This window comes from Lethenteron reissneri, chromosome 14 (assembly GCF_015708825.2).
Source record: "Lethenteron reissneri isolate LAM-NWPU_2019-01 chromosome 14, ASM1570882v1, whole genome shotgun sequence".
Classification (NCBI taxonomy): Eukaryota; Metazoa; Chordata; class Hyperoartia; order Petromyzontiformes; family Petromyzontidae; genus Lethenteron; species Lethenteron reissneri.
Window position 1 is genome coordinate 4343879 of NC_083792.1, and position 20517 is coordinate 4364395.

General features: G+C 45.4%; 1 protein-coding gene across 1 annotated transcript in view; it reads left to right on the forward strand.

Moving 5' to 3' along the window:
* Positions 1-11216: 11216 nt before the first annotated feature.
* The window catches only part of LOC133342290 (5'-3' exonuclease PLD3-like), a 34336-nt gene continuing 25035 nt past the window's right edge, over positions 11217-20517 (forward strand). The window contains exons 1-2 of the mRNA XM_061551362.1: positions 11217-11391; positions 16792-16858. Of these exons, the coding sequence (XP_061407346.1) occupies positions 16802-16858 (57 nt within the window). The 5' untranslated portion in view covers positions 11217-11391; positions 16792-16801. The remainder of the gene's footprint in view (positions 11392-16791; positions 16859-20517) is intronic.

Below are 20517 nucleotides of genomic sequence, written 5' to 3' on the forward strand. Positions count from 1 at the left end.
TTTTCCCTGTGTTTGTGTAATGAGACGTTAACTACATCGCCTGGCATGCAGAAGGTCGTGGGTTCGATCCCGACCTTGACGCCTGTATATTTGGAGTTTGCATGTTCTCCCCGTGTTCGCGTGGATTTTCTCCAGGTCCTCCGATTTTTCCTTCCACATTTAGAATCGTGCGTTTTGAGTATTTGGCTGCTGTAAATTTCCAAATGATAAGTGACTTCGTTCAGCAATGATTTGTGGCCAGGTCGCTTCTGAAAAAGAGCTATATAGCTCAGCGGGCCTTACCTGGTAAAATCAAAAGAAGTTTTCATGGTTTAACGTAGTGACGGATTCCTGCCATTCTATTCTTGCATGTGCAATTATGCTCAGGAGCTAACTGCCGTTGTCCACGTCTGCTAGACACGCGGCGAGAGCACCACGAGAGGGCCTCGTGAGAGAATTGGTGTCCATACTCTTTGGTTCTTTCGGTAAAGTCACGTAGGTAGAAAATTAATCACGACGTTTCGGGCACAACACAAGCGTCCATCATCAGATGGGAAAGCATGGTCTGCTGAGGCAGACTGTTTTAAACCTTTAAAACCTTTCAAACAGTCTGCCTCAGCATACAATACTTTCCCACCTGATGGATGCTTGTGTTGTGCCTGAAACGTCGTGATTTATTTTATTTTCTACCTACGCGACTTTACCAAAAGAGCCAAAGAGTATGGATTCCTGCAGTCACGAAAGCTTCAAATCAAGATTGATTTGGTGTCGTTTTGCTCTTCCTCCTCTGCTGAAGGAATGCAGACTACAGTGGCTTACTGTGGTCCCTAGTTTGGGTTGCATGGCCACCTACGGACAGTTTTATTTATTTAACGAATGCTTTTACGCGACTTTCACGGAGAGCACACGCAGGAGATGTGCACATTAGACTGTTAACATTTTGATGTCATTGCCCGTTACACCGGTGTCTTCAAAGAATATCAATGTCAAGAGGTGCGATGTTTGTTTCTCAAATGAGATGTTTATTCTGAGCCTCCTCGTTGTGCCGCTGTGTTCTTGCTGAATGAGGTTGACAATTATAGCATCTCGGAAAGGAGTACAACGTGACAGAGGGTCAGATGAATGCGGTGGATCATGTATGAGAATTGTGGATTTGCTTAGAGAAGAGGCACTAAATAGAGGAGTTCAGGGAGAGAAGAAATCCACGTGGCTGACCCCATGCTTTCATGGAACCTTTGGCTACGAAGAAAGGACACGTGACAAAAGTGCGAACGTATTGTAATCAAGCGAGTACCGTCTTACAGAAGGCGTGATCGTATTTTTAGAACGAAGCCTATAAACTGCGTTATCAGCTTAACCACACTCCCACACCATCACAACAATGACATCGCCAGACCACCTCATCACACCACACTAGCACCTCATCGGCTTAGTAGCACAGCGTAGCGCTAACCGCTACACCCACCGCTCCACAACCACAACAACAACACTACCACTATGGAGCGTCAGCCAAAAGAGGGAACTCGTTTCTCGCAGAGGAGGTGACAAGATACGTTTCAAAGTATATTTTGTTGAGCCAGGTATGAGCTCAACAGACTGGGGGGGATAGTCTTTTTCTGCAAGAGTGACTTGGGTTTCTGTGCAGTGGATTGATCGTGGCTGATGGTGTTATCATTCAAAAAAGTTGTCCGTCTAAAATAAGCAACACTCGCCTTCACGTAATACTTTAGAGTGCTGGACTTGCACATCCGTTTGCCAGTCCACTGCTGGATGGAGACCTCCAGACGCTGCCGTGCAAGGTCGTGGGAGTTAAATGACCATACTTCACCACGCTGGTCAGTGCAGGCTTGTTTCCTGCAGTGTTCCTGCTGTGTACTTTGTTTTCTAGAGCACAGCAACCAAGATCAACTTTAATTCACTTCCACAAAAATGCATGTCATCTCCGGTTGTCTTACCAAAACAGAAGTTGCCAATTCACTCGCTCGGCACGAGTAGTTGCAACAGGTCTCTTAAACACCCCCCCCCCCTCCTCTGTCTACTCTGTCGTATTAATGAATACACCACGGGCAGTTTGTTTGGCATGTCACGTGCAGTTAGGTAAAGTGTGGATACTCCCACCTATTTTGATTTGAAGCTTTCGTGACTGCAGGAATCCTTTCTCTTTGGTTCTAAAGTCACGCAGCAGTTTTTTTTTCTTGCTGTGGTTGTCCCACCTGATGACGATTGCTCGTTTTGCGATCGAAACGTCGTGATCTGTTATTTTTCTACCGACGTGACTTCACCGAAACTCCCACATATTCTTCTTGGTTCTCAGGTGAATTCTTCACCTTCACCTGAGGACGGCTGCTTGCGTTGTGGCCGAAACGTCGTGAGAATTATTTATTATGTTTTATTTTTATTATTTTATTACTTCCCTTCTACGTGACTTTACCGAAAGAACCAAGAAGATGAATCCCTGCAGTCACGAAAGCTTTAAATTGAAATCTCCCACATATTCTTCTAAGATGCCTTGCCAGCATGGAAGAGTAGGCCAAACACCCCCCCCCCACCCCTCCTCGAGTGATCATTTCGAGCTCCACGTTGAGGGCCACCTGCCAGCAGTAGCGTGAGTAAGCAATTGCAGGGCTGCGCCTTCACCGTTGTATGCTCTCATCAATAAAGGCCAATGAGGTTTAAAAATAAGTAGAACCAGTAAAAACTAAGTTTTTCACTATAAATCCTTTATATGCGCGGCGGCTCGAGTCCTCTCGTCCTCTGGCTTGAGATGGCTGCCACCTATGGGTCAGATTATTGCATTGCACCATTAAGCAATTGGTAATTAAATATATTTTTGTCCTAAAAAGTGTAAAATTTTGGAAAAAAAATTTCACGAACATTAATTGTCACGCACAACGAGTCTGTGTGGAAAATGTCAGCTCGATTGGATCACGGGAAGTGGGTTAAAAAACGACCGAAAGATTTGCACGGTCCTAAGCAAGCAAGCGAACTTAATATAAAGGATTTAATAAAAAATGTGACCAGAGAGAGTGCGGTGACCCTGCGTCACGTGAGTAGTTCAACAACCCGTCCAGCATGTTTTGAATTTGCTTTAAAATGTACGGTGGGAGTTTCTACATCTACATCTGGATTCTTGTGGACTGATATATCTCGGTGAATCAGTAACCATAAAATTTCGATTTAAAGCTTTCGTGACTGCAGGGATTCATCTTCTTGGTTATTTCGGTAAAGTCACGTAGAAGGGAAATAATAAAATAATAAAAATTTAAAAACATAATAAAATACTATTCTCACGACGTTTCGGCCACAACGCACGGCTGCTTGCGTTGTGGCCGAAACGTCGTGAGAATTGTATTTTATTTTTTGTATTTTATTATGTTTTTTTTATTATTTCCCTTCTACGTGACTTTACCGAAAGAACCAAGAACAGTAACCATAACTTCACCTTGTGAGGACCTCTAAAGACACATCGCTTACAAGGCAGATACAATAAGAGAGGTGCGAGGTGGTAGGTAGGCAGGCATGGTTTCCACTAGTCCGATGTGTTGTTACCCAGACCGGGGAAATTTGGCATCTGCGTTCGGGTGGCAGGAATTTATTTGTATTGAGATCTGGGAGCGATATTTTGTTGAACTTCATTGCCGTACAGTGCACAGTTTGTATAGACTCAGGCTGACTGAGAAATAAACCTGCGTTTGGTCTGTGGAAAAGGTGACAAAAGCCTGATATGTAGGTTTTGACTGCAGCTAATGTGTATTCCTTTGTTATTGCCATTAAGACACATTACAATTAATAAATAACTTTTTTTTATTTTGCCCGGTAAGGCCCACTCGGCTATATACCTTTTTTAGAAGCGACCTGGCCACAAATGACGGCTCAACGAAGTGGCTCATCACGTGGAAATTGATAACAGCCAAATACTCTAAAACGCGTGTTGATTCTAAATGTGGAGGGAAAACCCGGAGGACCCGGAGAAAATCCATTCGACAAGAGGGAGAATATGCAAATTCAAAGTTTACAGGCGTCAATGTCGGGGTTGAACCCACGACCTCCTGTATACGAGGCGATGTAGTTACCATCTAGCCACCGGGGCACCCATGTATAAGCGCCTGGCTCTATGCTTTAAGCTTGCATATTAAAAACAATATAATAAAACTGGGCCACCAATGATTAAATCACCCAGAATGTGTCCAATGTCGTAAAGATTGGGAAGCTGAGCAGTCTTAGTTCGGGCCACTACCCTGTTTATCAGGTGTTATAGGCTGCGGGGCTATGTTGTGGGCAGCAGAGATCAGGACGGCAACATTTGTTTTGTACTTCACCTTCTATGCCCCACGCTTATGCTTCCTGCTTTCACCAGCCCGCATTGCCCAGTGTGGTGAGGTATAGCCAAATAACCCCCCATGAACTTCTTTCGCACCGTACGTAGCCAACCGTGCTCATCGGAGGTGCGGGGGAAGGACAACAAACTAAACACAAAAAGCTGTTCTAAAGACATGAGTTTTAAATCCAGATTTAAAAGTTGCGTAGCTCCAGTGGCTTCCGAATATCGGAAGGAAGAGCGTTCCAGACGGCCATGACCCACGGTGTATGGGGCAGCCCTCACCGAGCAGTGGATTGACAAAGGGCTGTACGTGTAACATCAAAACACCGTACCAGCCTGTGACAACTAAAGCTTGTTGCTTGGGGCACACACACACATTCACGTGGTGTTTATATTGTACTCAGGAATGCACTGCAAGAGTCAGCTGTGGTACAACACACGGAAGCCCAGTTCGAGATGTGGTAAATAGGTAAACAGCCGGGTAAACACCGACATTTTCACACGCGTGCTTTCACGTGATAAACGTGGGGTTTCACGTCTCTGTTGACCACAATGTCTGGCAACAACAAGGCAGGCCTAGGTTGGAATCCGCCCACTGACACGCTTAACTGCTGCACAATGCACTTACGTTATTCTTTTGTATCGTGTTTGGGGGGGAAAGGCAACAACAGCCGGTTGCAAATTTATTTTTGATGTTCTGGAAATAATAAAATAATAAAATAACACGTAATAAAATATATAATTATTTTATTATGGATTATTTTTATTATTTTATTATTTCCATTCTACGCGACTTTACCGAAAGAACCAAGAAGATGAATCCTGCAGTCACGAAAGCTTTAAATCGAAAAATATTTTGATGTTGTAAGACAGAGTACCATTTCATGACCCCTCCCCTACTACGGACAGGTTACTCGCTTGAATGGTGGTCAAATCCTGGCGACATCGATCATTTGCCGCCTCCATCCGATGCGGGGAAGGACCCTCCTCTCGCCAAAACCAAGGAAATCAACGCGCGCTTTAGAGAATCCCACAATGATGTCAAGCCATTCTACGGCATCTGGGGTAGCCTGAGTGGAGTTCGGCTTGCCCCGCCATAATACGTGTGTTGCATTTGACGGTCATCGGTGACGTTAGGGGCCGTCCATAAATGACGTCACGCGATTTTGGACGATTTTTGAACCCCCCCTCCTTCGTCACACAGCGTCACAAAAAGTCAGACCCCACCCCCCCACCAAAAAAAATAAAACATGCTTCGAATCGCTTTAAACTATTGTCATTGTAGTGCGTATTTAATGTTGTAGGAGAAAACATTTATTGTGACGTCATTTATGGACGGCCCCTTATGCCCGATGGTTTTCACCGAATCGCATTCGCAGTTTTGGTCGAGTTCTTGATCTACAGTTTATGGAGGGAATATCCTCACACCGTGTCCCGTGCGTCGTTGATGGGATGCGGCGGAGTGCGGTACCCATAGTCATCATAGCGGCAGTAGCAGCAGCAGAGAGAAGCCACGGGGCTCTTCGTCAAATCTTCAGCGTTTGGTTTGGCAAATCGACGTTTCTCCCACGCCTCACGCAATTACGTGGCAGGGTCGTTTTTTGGGCTGAAATATACTACATCGTAAATACCCAGTAAAAGATGAAACGTTGGGCCGACGGTTCCAAACGCATGCCAACGTTGACCCAGCGTTGATATGTTTACTGGGTAATATATAGTATTGTGGCGCCGGCTTCGGGTGTGCCTGATGCCACTCCTAAAGCCCGTCAATCCGGTTGCACTGGATCGCTGCGGGCCAACTGACTGGGAACACAGCTCCTTTCAAATTCTTAGGTTTTTTCGGTAAAGTCACGTAGGTAAAAAAATTAATAAAAGTTAAGTAAAAAATAAAATAAAAAATCACGACGTTTCGGAGGCAACACAAGCTTCCGTCTTCAGGTGGAACCGTCACAGCACGATAGCTGTGTCAAGTAAGATAAATTCCAAGAAAACAGTCATTGTAAAGCGATGGGTATTACCTTGTTATCTCGGCATCTCTTGAGGAAGGCCAGCGTCTCGAGAAGCTGTGACTTCTTATCTCGTTGTCTGTTAAAAACTCTAACAGATAGGTGGAATTCCTCCCCGTAGAGGGTATTAATTCTAGATTTGAAGCTTTCGTGACTGCAAGGATTCATATTCTTAGGTTTTTTCGGTAAAGTCACGTAGGTAAAAAAATAAAATTAATAAAAGTAAAATAAAATAAAAATCACGACGTTTCAGAGGCAACACAAGCTCCTTTCAAGACTGGAGATTCGCACCAGCAGTGACTTAAGTAGTGGCTGTCGCCAGACTCCACAATGGCCGTGATGTGAAGGGTTTGGACGTGGGGCTTCTCGAACCTGCCGCATGCTCTGGTTGATGTTTCTGACATCACTGAGCCCTCACGTGGATTCTCGCGCAGAAGTGTCGCAGCAGGAGCAATGTTGCCAGGGTTTTGGGTTTTGCGTTGATTTGTCCATTCTTAGGACAACTTCATACTGGTAGGAACCTCCTGGTTACACCAGCCCACAGGGGATTATTGTGTCCGTCCGGCCGTCGTGAATCCAAAAATGGGAGGGGTGGGGCTGGGTGGGGAGGGGCTGGTCACCCCGTGGTGCCCTTATAAAACTCAACGTTTAACCTACTCACGCCGGCTTGTGCCCGCCCTCACAGTCGGGCATATTTGCGGAATACACCACGCTGCCGTTGACCCTGGCCATTGACCGAGCAACCCAACGTTCATACCAGCTCCCTCCGCAGGAATGTGTTTGGCTGCTACAGTTTTCCACATTATGAACCATTTCGTTGAGGCTATCGTATGATTGCCAGGTCGCTTCTGAAAAAAGAGCGATAGATCTCAGTGTGGGACCTTACCTGGTAAAATAAAAAGATAAAAATCTTTTAGTTTCAAAGCATGGTACAGAGCCTGTTATTAATGTACAAGCTCAGGGCCTGCCACTTCACCCAACAAGAGGTGGGGTTTTAGTAGGGCATGCCTGCATTCACACCTTTAGTAATCTTCTCCCTTGGTGAACTGTAGGCCATTTTCGAGTGAAATGGCATTTGTGTCTGTACAGGAAATCCTCGCTTAACGCGGTAGATGCGTTCCTGAAAAGCGCCACGTGAAGCGAAAACTTGTCTCCAATAAATAATATAACGAGAGAGTTTGGCGAGATACCCTGTATGTACACACAGCAACATGGGGCACAGCTCAGGATACAGTAGTTAGTCGTCGACCCCTCAGTTGGCCTTAGGGGCCGTCCATAAATGACGTCACGCGATTTTGGATGATTTTTGACCACACGACGTCACAAAAAGTCAGACCCCCCTCAAATATGACGTCACAAAGCTCTCCCCCCCCCCCCCCCAAAATCGCTTTAAACATTGTAGTGCGTATTTAATGTGGCGCTGTACTCTGATGTCGTAGGGGAAAACTATTATTAAAAAGTTTATTTAATTAAGTAGAACGTGTTGTCGAAATGTATTTAAAGTTGCGCATTTTGATGTGACGTCACATTTCTCAAACCCCCCTCCCTCTCTCGTCACACACATCGTCACAAATGTCTGAGCCCCCCCTAGGTGCGTGACGTCGTTTATGGACGGCCCCTTACCTGTTAAAATAAAAGTTTTTTTCGTCAGTTTATAGCATCACCACCTCCTTCGCCATGTCTGCCATAAACATGGCTATTCGCTGTGCCATCTTGGTTCCTTCATAGCAGATATATTAAGTGCTATGAAAAGAAGGGTCATTGCCCCAAAACTCCACGTAAAGTCACAGTATTATTGACAAAAGTGTTGAGTGAAGAGAAGTGGGTTATCAAGTAATTTTAATAATTGGCTGCAGCTGGGAGCATCTAATGGAAATTTCTTGAGTAAATATGGCCAGAGCTAAATGTATGTATGTGGAACTTCTTTCACAATGTACGTAGCCAAACGTGCTCAATGGAAGCAAAGCCACGACTACCGACATTTTCAAGAAGGGACATGGCACATGCAATTCAATCCTATTAACCGTAAATATTTTTTCTTTTAAGGCCGCAGTGTCATTGACAAATGTGTCGAGTTTTTTTATTGCGCATGTGCACCACTGCCAATGCAACAGCAGGGTCACCAAATAATGTATCTGCCTTCCACAGGCACAGATTATCGCTGCCTTCCACCAATCACCTGTGCCCACCCCCCTCTCACCCTCCCCCCTCTCAGCCTCCCCCCACCCCCCCTTGCCGCCCCCCCCCTTTCTTCCTTCTCTAGCTCCGCCTACTTACCCTTGGGTTGGGCTAACCCTTTATAAACTTCTAGATTTGAAGCTTTCGTGACTGCAAGGATTCATACTCTTAGGTTTTGTCGTACTACGTGACTTCACCGAAAAAACCTAAGAGTATGAATAATTTGTAAACTCTTGTTGACAGCACCTCTTTCCAGAGGTGGGACAAAGTCATTGTTATGCAAGTCCAAGTCGAGTCTGAAGTCATCAAATTCATGACTCGAGTCTGACTCGAGTCCAAGTCACATGACTCGAGTCCACACCTCAGAGGTGGGACAAAGTCATTGTTATGCAAGTCCAAGTCGAGTCTGAAGTCATCAAATTCATGACTCGAGTCTGACTCGAGTCCAAGTCACATGACTCGAGTCCACACCTCAGAGGTGGGACAAAGTCATTGTTATGCAAGTCCAAGTCGAGTCTGAAGTCATCAAATTCATGACTCGAGTCTGACTCGAGTCCAAGTCACATAACTCGAGTCCACACCTCTGCCTCTTTCTCCTATATCAGCGGTTGTCCTGCTGTATCGGTGCCACCTGATGAAGGTCGCTTGTGTTGCGATCGAAACGTCGTGATTTGTATTATTTTATTTCTAACTACGTGACTTTACCGAAAGAACCAAAGAGTATGGTTATCACGTAATTCACTGTTTATGGGCAACACAGATTGAAATCGAAAACCACTAAAGTGATGCCACTTCTAGTGGTACTAACAAGTGAAAGATGGTACATGCTACATTTAGGTGGTAGTAAATTCCTCCTCTGACCCATGGGCGAATGCTGACCAACCAAATTCATGCTCCGGCCCATGGGCTAATGCTGGTCTCCCAAATTCCTTCTCTGACCCATGGACTAATGCTGACCAACCAAATTCATGCTCTGACCCATGGACTAATGCTGACCAACAAAATTCATGCTCTGACCCATGGACTAATTCTGACCAATCAAATTAATGCTCTGACCGATGGACTAATGCTGACCAACCAAATTCATGCTCTGACCCATGGACTAATGCTGACCAACCAAATTCATGCTCTGACCCATGGACTAATACTGACCAACCAAATTCATGCTCTGAACCATTGACTAATGCTGACCAATCAAATTAATGCTCTGACCCATGGCCTAATACTGACCAACCAAATTCATGCTCTGACCCATGGCCTAATACTGACCAACCAAATTCATGCTCTGACCCATGGACTAATACTGACCAACCAAATGCATGCTCTGACCCATGGCCTAATACTGACCAACCAAATTCATGCTCTGACCCATGGACTAATACTGACCAACCAAATTCATGCTCTGACCCATGGACTAATACTGACCAACCAAATTCATGCTCTGACCCATGGCCTAATACTGACCAACCAAATTCATGCTCTGACCCATGGCCTAATACTGACCAACCAAATTCATGCTCTGACCCATGGACTAATACTGACCAACCAAATTAATGCTCTGACCCATGGACTAATACTGACCAACCAAATTAATGCTCTGACCCATGGACTAATGCTAACCAACCAAATTCATGCTCTGACCCATGGACTAATGCTGACCAACCAAATTCATGCTCTGACCCATGGACTAATACTGACCAACCAAATTCATGCTCTGACCCATGGACTAATGCTGACCAACCAAATTCATCCTCTGACCCATGGACTAATGCTGACCAACCAAATTCATGCTCTGACCCATGGACTAATGCTGACCAACCAAATTCATCCTCTGACCCATGGACTAATACTGACCAACCAAATTCATGCTCTGACCCATGGACTAATACTGACCAACCAAATTCATGCTCTGACCCATGGACTAATACTGACCAACCAAATTCATGCTCTGAACCATGGCCTAATACTGACCAACAAAATTCATGCTCTGACCCATGGACTAATGCTGACCAACCAAATTCATGCTCTGAACCATTGACTAATACTGACCAACCAAATTCATGCTCTGACCCATGGACTAATACTGACCAACCAAATTCATCCTCTGACCCATGGACTAATACTGACCAACCAAATTCATGCTCTGACCCATGGACTAATACTGACCAACCAAATTCATGCTCTGACCCATGGACTAATACTAACCAACCAAATTCATGCTCTGACCCATGGCCTAATACTGACCAACCAAATTCATGCTCTGACCCATGGCCTAATACTGACCAACCAAATTCATGCTCTGACCCATGGACTAATACTGACCAACCAAATTAATGCTCTGACCCATGGACTAATACTGACCAACCAAATTAATGCTCTGACCCATGGACTAATGCTAACCAACCAAATGCATGCTCTGACCCATGGACTAATACTGACCAACCAAATTCATGCTCTGACCCATGGACTAATGCTGACCAACCAAATTCATGCTCTGAACCATAGGCTAATGCTGACCAACCAAATTCATCCTCTGACCCATGGACTAATACTGACCAACCAAATTCATCCTCTGACCCATGGACTAATACTGACCAACCAAATTCATCCTCTGAACCATAGGCTAATGCTGGCCAACCAAATCCCCGCTCTGACCCACCGACTCCACCGCAGTGAATTAAAGCCGCGGCGTCACCGATGACGCGGCTCAGACAACATCGTTCCATTGGCCCAGACGCGAGAACAAAACAGGGCAGCATCAGCAGCTGCAGCAACAGCGAAGGAGGGACACACGGCTCGGCCTCTCTCTCTCTCTGTTTGTGTCTCCGTAGCGTTTCGTAAACGTCTCTTCCCTGCTCTTCAATCTCTTCATTCTCCACGTTCGGAGCCGTGTATTGCCCGTGTAGGGTAAGCCACACACACACACGCGCGTCTAGACACCGGTTCATTGGATACGAACGGGTTGACTTGCTTGTTGAGTACGACTGCTGCTGCTACTGCTGCTGTACCGAGTTGTTCGTCCAGGGATTCTCTCCGTACGGACGCGCGTTTAAAGCCCCATGATAGTCGAACGAGCTCGTCGACTCAAGCGAAGTGTGCCGTGGCGACTGCTTACTACTGCTGCTGCTACTGCTGCTGCTGCTACTGCTGCTGCTGTTACTGCTGCTACTGCTGTTGTTGCTATTACTGCTACTACTGCTGCTGCTGTTACTGCTGCTAATGCTGCTGCTGCTACTGCTGCTACTGCTGCTACTGCTGCTACTGCTGCTGCTGTTGTTGCTATTACTGCTACTACTGCTGCTGTTGCTTTTGCTGCTGCTACTGTTGTTGCTATTACTGCTGCTACTGCTGCTGTTGCTATTACTGCTGCTACTGCTGCTGTTGCTTTTGCTGCTATTACTGCTGCTACTGCTGCTGTTGCTATTACTGCTGCTACTGCTGCTGCTGTTGTTGCTATTACTACTGCTGCTACTGCTGCTGTTGCTATTACTGCTGCTACTGCTGCTGCTGTTGTTGCTATTACTACTGCTGCTACTGCTGTTGTTGCTATTACTGCTGCTACTGCTGAACGTGCTTTGGGTGCGTTGTAGTGGGGAGCGGTGGCGCTGCGGTGGCGTTGCTGCTGGCGGGCTCGGCCCCAACAACGATCGGTGGGGCCCACTCGCGATCAGCGGGGAGACAAAGGCGGCCGGGTGGGGGTGTTTTGAGCCCCCCACACCCCGTGTGTGTGTCTGCCGTGCCGAGCTTAATAGGTGCTCGCTGACGGCACTTTTCTATGAGAATGTCTGTTAAGGCCACACTGGGGGTGAATGTGTGTCTCATTGTGTAAACATCGCTCCTAGCGGCGTGGTGGCAGTGCCGACTACTGATGCTGGCCTCTGTTAAGGCTGCTGTGTTATAAGGGCCATTACCCGAAACGTCGCCCACTATATAGCCCCCCCTCCCCCCATTGAAGGTAGCGTTATTGACTTTATTTAGATTCCCTTCTGTGTGTTTAGGGGAAGTCGATTTATTTCAACGTCTTTGTTTGGGGGGTGGGGCAGGGGAGGGATCGCCACGGTTTGGGGGGGGAGGCATTCATCCAGCAGTGGATCGATCATTTCTCATGCATTGATTGGCGATCGGTCGACGGTGGATTTGCCCCATGGATGGACTCGCCCCCTCCATACGACTGTGGAGTTTCCAGGCGGTGAGCGCAGCCTGGACATGGCAATGTCACTCCACTCGAGTTGGTACAGTGTTATATTTATAGGCTACAGTTACACACGCAACATCAAACCTGTCTACCCCTTATCAGTGCCCCGACATTATTACTGACAAACTCAGAGCTTATTGCTCACCCCGTGCCCCTTATACTGCTCCTCCTACAAACAAAGTCTCATCATCACAAGGGAGACACACAAACAAATAAGACTGGTTTTTTGTTGTTGCCTGTGATTGAAACGGCTGTGTGGAACTAAAACTAAAAACTCAGTTTCCCTGTACAAGATTACGTAGTTGAACCGTATGGGTTGACAGGTGTAGTGTAGTAGTGTATAGTAGGGTAGTGTATAGTGTAGTGTATAGTAGTGTAGTGTATAGTAGGGTAGTGTATAGTGTAGTGTATAGTAGGGCAGTGTATAGTGTAGTGTATAGTGTTGTGTATAGGGTAGTGTATAGGGCAGTGTATAGTGTAGTGTATAGTAGTGTAGTGTATAGTAGTGTAGTGTATAGTGTAGTGTATAGCAAACCTGTCAACCCCTTATCAGTGCCCTACCTTATTACAGACCAAGTCAGACCTCATTGGTCACCCCGTGCCCTTATAGATCCCAAAGTTCATCCTACAAAGTCCCATCATCACAAGGGAGAAACACAATTTTTTCGTTTGTTTATTTGGAACCTGAAAACTTAATTTCCCTGTACAAGATTACGGAGTTGAACCGTATGGGTTGACAGGTGTTGGTATATTAGTGTAGTGTATAGTAGGGTAGTGTATAGTGTAGTGTATAGCGTACCTGTCAACCCCTTATCAGTGCCCTACCTTATTACAGATTGGTCTACAAAGTCCCTTCATCACAAGAGAGAAACACAAATTTTTTGGTTTCTTTATTTGGAACCTGAAAACTCAATTTCCGTGTACAAGAAGAACACACGGATTTGCCAGGGCCATGCAGTCGACACTACTGAACTACTGTAGGAGCCTGTGGCTTTATGAAAGCGGTCGTCATCCAGCAGTGGACAGAGCACGGACTCTCTTATCGCCTTGCCGAATGCCAAAGAGGAGGAAGCAACGCGTTTCAAATGGCCACTCGGTGTTTGGGTTTTTTTGTAAACGCTCTGTTCAGGAAGGCCGCCCTGTCCTCCCCCTTCTTGGTTGTTGGTTGCTTGACCATACTTCACCACTCTGGTCAATTGGTGTGGGGGGGGGTCTTGGTGAAGGAGGGTTGGACTGGAGGGGGGGGGGGGTCAGACATCACCGTCGCCACTGATGTTAGCCGCTGGGAATTGAACTGGTGGCCCCATAACAGCGCTAACCACTAGCGCCACTGCTCTGTTATCCATGCCGTATACAACGCATTGCTACGTCTTTGTGTGTTAGCGTGGTAATAATCGTGTCGTTTACACACACACGTAGTCTTACACGGCACAGATGGGTACACGTACGTACTATGTGTATTTATAGTACTGCACAGTATACAACATTACTGCAGCTACAAATATGTGCGCGTGGCATGCGCTTAATATATACCGGCCCAATAGGATGACACAAGTGTGTGTACACTACAATGTACACGTCTGGGGTACAAAGTCGTATACGATACTCGTGGGAGACAAAGATCCCCCGTGTAGCCTCAACAGACTGTAGGGGCAAGTGCTGTTAGCGAGCACCTATGAGGGGTGGGTGGCCAGCAACCACGCCCGGCCGCCTTTGTCTCCCCAGGGGCGATGCTTGCTACACACCGCAGCAGGTACTCATTTGAGGCCGAGTCGACCTAGGGGAGGCCAAGGACCGGTTCAGGTGTTCATCGCTGTTGTAGTTGGCCATGAGCGGGAATCGAACCCGGGTGGCCTGGTTTGTAGCGCTACGCTACCTACTACACTACCCGCTACGCTACCCACTACGCTACCCACTACACTACCCGCTACGCTACCCACTACGCTACCCACTACACTACCTGCTACGCTACCTACTACACTACCTGCTACGCTACCTACTACACTACTGCACCCCACGTGGTATCACAGTGCACGTGGCAGTACATTTACAGCAGAGTTATACGGTACATGCAGTACTTTAGAATCGGTGTGCATATGCTGGTGTGTTTTTTTTTTACGTATGGTTATTAATAGTACTTGCTTATCAGTTGCATGTAAGGCTTCATATTTGGTTGAATATAATTATAAATATACTACAGTGGAGATATCCATCATCGTGACAAAAAGGATGCAAGCTGAGAAAGTTGGACTTATTTCAGTGTTGTCATAGCTCGGGTTTTCTCTATTTACATATTAAACACTGTCACCTGCATTGCAATGCAATTTGCATAAATGTTAGTCTATCATCAGAAAGCAAGCGGCTTACGATGTTGTTTTAGACTGAAGGACGTATTAAAGAAGGCTGCAAAGTTGGGCTCACATGAGTAAAAAATAAGTAACCCTTCTAGATTTGAAGCTTTCGTGACTGCAAGGATTCATACTCTTAGTTCTTTCGGTAAAGTCACGTAGGTAAAAAAAAATGAAATTAAAATTAATAAAAAAAAAATCATTTTTTTTAACCTACGTGACTTTACCGAAAGAACTAAGAGTAGAAGTAACCCTCACATACCTGGCAACCCCTTACCTTATTACAGACAATTCAGACCTTACTGGTCACCCCGTGGTGCCTCTTATAAATCTCAACGTTCATCCGATAAAGTCCCATCACAAGCGAGACACATAAACAAATCGACAAAAACTCTTAGGTTTTTTCGGTAAAGTCACGTAGGTAAAAAAATAAAATTAAAATTAATAAAAGTAATAATAGAAATAAAATAATAAATCACGACGTTTCGGAGGCAACACAAGTCTCCGTCATCAGGTGGGACCGTCACAGCTAGATTTAATGTATCACTTGATACATTTTAATGTATCACTTGATACATTAAATCTAGCTGTATTTTATTTTATTTTTATTAAGTTTAATTTTTTTTACCTACGTGACTTTACCGAAAAAACCTAAGAGTATGAATCCTTGCAGTCACGAAAGCTTCCAATCTAAAATCGACAAAAACATGTTGCCCGTATGGACCTGAAAACTCAACTTCCCTGTACAAGAATGCGTGTAAACCGTATGGGTTGACAGATGTGCGCTCAACAAGTGCACGAAACAAATGGGAACTTGTGAATATATATTGTACTGCAAAACGACACATGGGGGTGGGAGCAAAGTGGTTAGCACACTGCACATCTGAACCTTGTGGCGGTACCCCAGTATAATGTCCGTGATGCAGTAATTTTTAGTCTATTGATGGTCGGCGATGCGGCAATCGACTCATCTCGACGAGCTGTACACGATGCGCACCACCACGGTGCGTTCAGGGTTTCAGCGCAATCATCCTTGCTGCGTTTCGACATCGCGGAGTGTGGCACTGATGTCGGATCGATTGGTGCCCCAGTCGCGGAGTTAAGTACAACCCCTGGACAAAATAGTGTCCAAGAAATAAAATATTGAATTGTCTCGGCCCATGTTGTGTTATTTGGTACCCTGGGGTACCGCCATAAGGATCAATTGATGAACCAATTGATGAACCATTTGATCTAAGTTCGATTCGTGGCCATGGCCAGCATCGCTCGCGACCGCCAACAGACAACTGACACGCTTGTTTATGATTTTACATGTTTAGCAATGCATCAGTTCATTGATTCATCATTGATGACTAAGATATACCACGGTTATGGTGTGAATCGTTACACCCGCAAGTCCTGAGATGTGATTTATTCAAAGTTGTTTATGATTTAAAAAAAATGCCTGATTGGCTTTAGTATAATCCTGTTTAACGAGTGCCATTGACATAATTACACAAGCCGACTGCTGTTGGTGCTGTGCTGCGTGACATCACTCTCGTTTGTTTTCACGTTCTGACCCGCCCCAACAGGACATCTGTGTAAAAGAGCTGAATTAGCTCATCGGATTCCAGCAGTATAATTTTTTTTAATGATATTGATAAAAAAAAACGCGTGAAGGTTAATGCCACGCACTGGGTCGGAGAAAGAGATTGCCCCAAGTGTTATTCATAATCAGCACATACAATTATTCACACACTGCTACTGTTGTTGTCGTCCTGACAGGCTATTCACAATGACTCACATCAGCGTTGTGCCGTTGAGCCCTCCGGAGATAACCGCATGCTCAAAGGTAAGAGGATGATGGGACCTTGGATGGGTTTTTCCTTCAAATGGTGTGTGTGTGGGGAGCGGTGGTATAGCAGTTAGCGCGCTGCGCGACGAACATGGGAGGCCCGGGTTCGATTCCCGCTAGCAATAACAGCAGTGGCGATTATTTGAACTGGTCCTGGGCCTCCCCTAGGTCGACTCGGCTTCAAATGAGTACCTGGTGCGGTGTGGAGTAAACATCGCCACTGGGGAGACAAAGGCGGCCGGGCGTGGTGTTTGCCACCCACCACCTCGTGTGCTGTGCCGGCCTTCATAGGTGCTCGCTAACAGCACTTGCCCCAACAGTCTGTTAGGGCTACACAGGGAATCTGTATCTTTGTTGTAAACGAAGATACAGATTTGCATCACGTACAGTACAAATAAATCAAACTAAATATGACTTTTTTTTTTATATAACAATAAACAAAAGAGGACCGTTTCTGTTTAAACAATGGTACAACTTCCCGACGATTCACCCATCATCAATCCACTCATCTCATTCCCATCTTCGTTTATTCCACGCATCATCACCACCACCTCATTCTCCCCACATGCCATCCACTCATCTCGTTTCATCTCGCCAAACCATCTTGTACCACAGTTCACTCACTGTCCAGCGACTTGTTTAAGGCGCTATATAATGTATGAGAAGATCAGACGAAGTAAACACATAGGGTCTACGTTAGGGCTGAACGATTTGGGGAAAATATCTAATTGCGATTTTTCTGACAGATATTGCGATTACATTTTTAAAAGTCAAGCTTCAGTTGAATATTCACTGTGTAATCGATTTAAAAGATGTGTTATGAATTTATTAATTGCTTCCAATGTGTATTTATTAAAATGTTTTAATTGCAATAGAACAATCAAACATAGAACAATTGTTAAGTTACATAAATAAAGTTATAATAATAATTAAAAATTAACAATTCCAATAAGAAAGTAATAGGACTTTTCAAATCGCAAAAAATCGCAGCCTTTGCGATTTGCTAATGGCATTGTTTCAAATTGCGATTTCGATTTCAAATCGATTAATCGTTCAGCCCTAGTCTACATCATGACCAGTTGGCAATTGTTTAAAAACAAACCAGCTGATTTCAGAGGCCAAGGGTGATGTCATCTCGTTCTCCGTCACGTGGCTGCATCGTTCTATAGCATTAACAACTCATTATGCACTCGATTGGCGGTGTGCTGTTTCTCCACAGAGCAATACTAAACGTGTAAGTCTACTTGCCCATTGGCTTATTATGTTTATTAACCAGCAACATTTGTTCCGCAAGAAACTCTGGGTCGGTTTTAACTTGGGTCATGTTCGCCGAGTTACGTTCACTTAACAATTACTCTCGATTCCCCCAAATGTTATTGGGGAGAGACCACTTTCTAATGATGGGGATGTTGTCCGAAACTACAAATCTGAAACCAAGCAATTTTTTTTAATGTTGCCAGGTGTAAAACGTGCCCCACATGTACACAAACACTCATGTACACAAACACTCATGTACACAAATACACATACTCTTGTATGTGCATTTTCTCTGGGAACTCGTTTCATTTACAATAACATCACTCGTGATATTGGCCTGAAATCCTAAGCAGGATCCCAAAAATGATTCTTTGGACTTTGTTGAGGCTGTCTTGGGGTAAAAAGTTTCTTAATATGGACATCTAAAATAATTGATACTCTGTATATAATTTTATTTAAACTCTCAAATGTTGCGTCGCGTGGTAAAAAAAAATGTACAGCGTGTACTGGCAACGTCTTTTAAGGCTTGCTATAAAAATTTCTACACCGCAGACTGATATACAGTACACACTATTACGCAACCATGGCATGACTGTGTAATTTGTTGACTTGCGTTTCAAATCGTTGTTTTGCCAACGAGGCTGCTTCAAGTCTGTGCAATTTGTCACGAATGGGGATTATTGTTTCGTCCCCCCGTGGTGTACACGTATATTACGGAGCGTGTGCTACATGTGTAGTAAGTATATGGAGGCTTGACGACAGGATCGGAGGCACACTTATTTATTACACCAACACAGTTATTACAGGTCACTTGGCTACAAGGATTTCTCGACAGCTAACCCCTCTAACCTATACCAATTCCTCCACTACGGGACTAGGGGAGGCTATCTGTCCCAGCTTGGTTAAGCTGGGATCCCGGCTCCCTGAGTCACCAGACCAGCTTCGTCTGGGCTCTCGGGGCCACGCCACCGGCTTGCCCTGGTCGGCCCTTATAAGGACAGCGAGCCAGGGGAGCTCTGGGGCCTACACTAGCAGGTCTTCCGTCTTCTCTGGTTAAAGCTGAGTCCCGACCTCGAGCCCTCGAGCTCATCACCTTTTATAGGACTCGCCCCCGAGGGGGGGCCCGTGGGGGATACACATGCGGACGTCGGTGCGAGCGCCACCCTTGTGTACGGCCGTAACCCCGCCCCTTGTGTTTGTTGGCCATCCGTGGCCATGCATAATCACACCTCAACATTCGTAGCCATGCGCAATTACACCTCTACACATGTGACCATTGAGCTCACGCAAGAAGCCCGCTGTCCTTGTTCATTCAAGAGACGTTTCAGTCTCAATCTCATTGTTCCCGTGACTGGCAATAGTAGTGCGTGCGGTGCTGCGGTTAGCGACATGCCGCGCTACGAACCCGGCGACCCAGGTTCGATTCCCGCTCACGGCCAACACCGGTGACGATTATCTAAACTGGTCCTCCCTTAGGTCGACTCGGCCTCAAATGAGTACCTGGTCCGGTGTGTAAACATCGCCACTAGGAAGACAAAGGCGGCCGGGTGTAGTGCTGGCACGTGATGTTGGCGAGCACTGATGCTCTCTCACAGCACTTGCCTCAAGTCTGTTGCGGCTATAAGAGGGATCTTTGTTTTTGGTGCTGGCCATCCACCCCCTCGTGTGTCTTGCCGGCCTTCATAGGTGCGCCAACAGCACTCGCCCCAATCATCTGTGAAGGCTATAAGGATGATCTTTGTCTTGTACAAAGCAGAACTCCGTTCTATGTTTTCACACGTGAATAAAAAGAGATTTTAGTCAACCAGCTGATTGGCTTTCCAGACCAATATAATCAAGTAGCATTTGTTCAAGTATGTAAATTGTGGACCGATTTTGGCCTTGTGGGTCTCATCAGGAGTTAAAGATGCTGCTGGATTATTATATGTTATTTGCAATACCACTCAAAAATAAACTATGGTACCCCATTCAACGCTCATGCACTGCCGTCGTAAATTACGAGCAAAATTGTAGATCACCATAAACTAGTTCCGTGTCTTCTCTGGAGAACAAATGGAGTTCTGCTTCTATTGCTTTTACCCATATTGCTCCACAGCAACACATCGTGAATGTGTGTGTTTTACCACATCACTGACCGGTGCAGAATCAGCACAAATAAAATTATAGCTTATTGCTGGCGCAGCACAGTTATTTTCTCAAGGGTTGTTCTTTTTTGCGAAAAATGAAAGCTCGCTGTTTTTATTTCAACTGCGTGTATATTTCTAGATTTGAAGCTTTCGTGACTGCAAGGATTCGTACTCTTAGGTTTTTTCGGTAAAGTCACGTAGGTGATAATAATAAAATAATAATAAATGAAAATAACTAAATTAAATCACGACGTTTCGGTAGCAACACAAGCC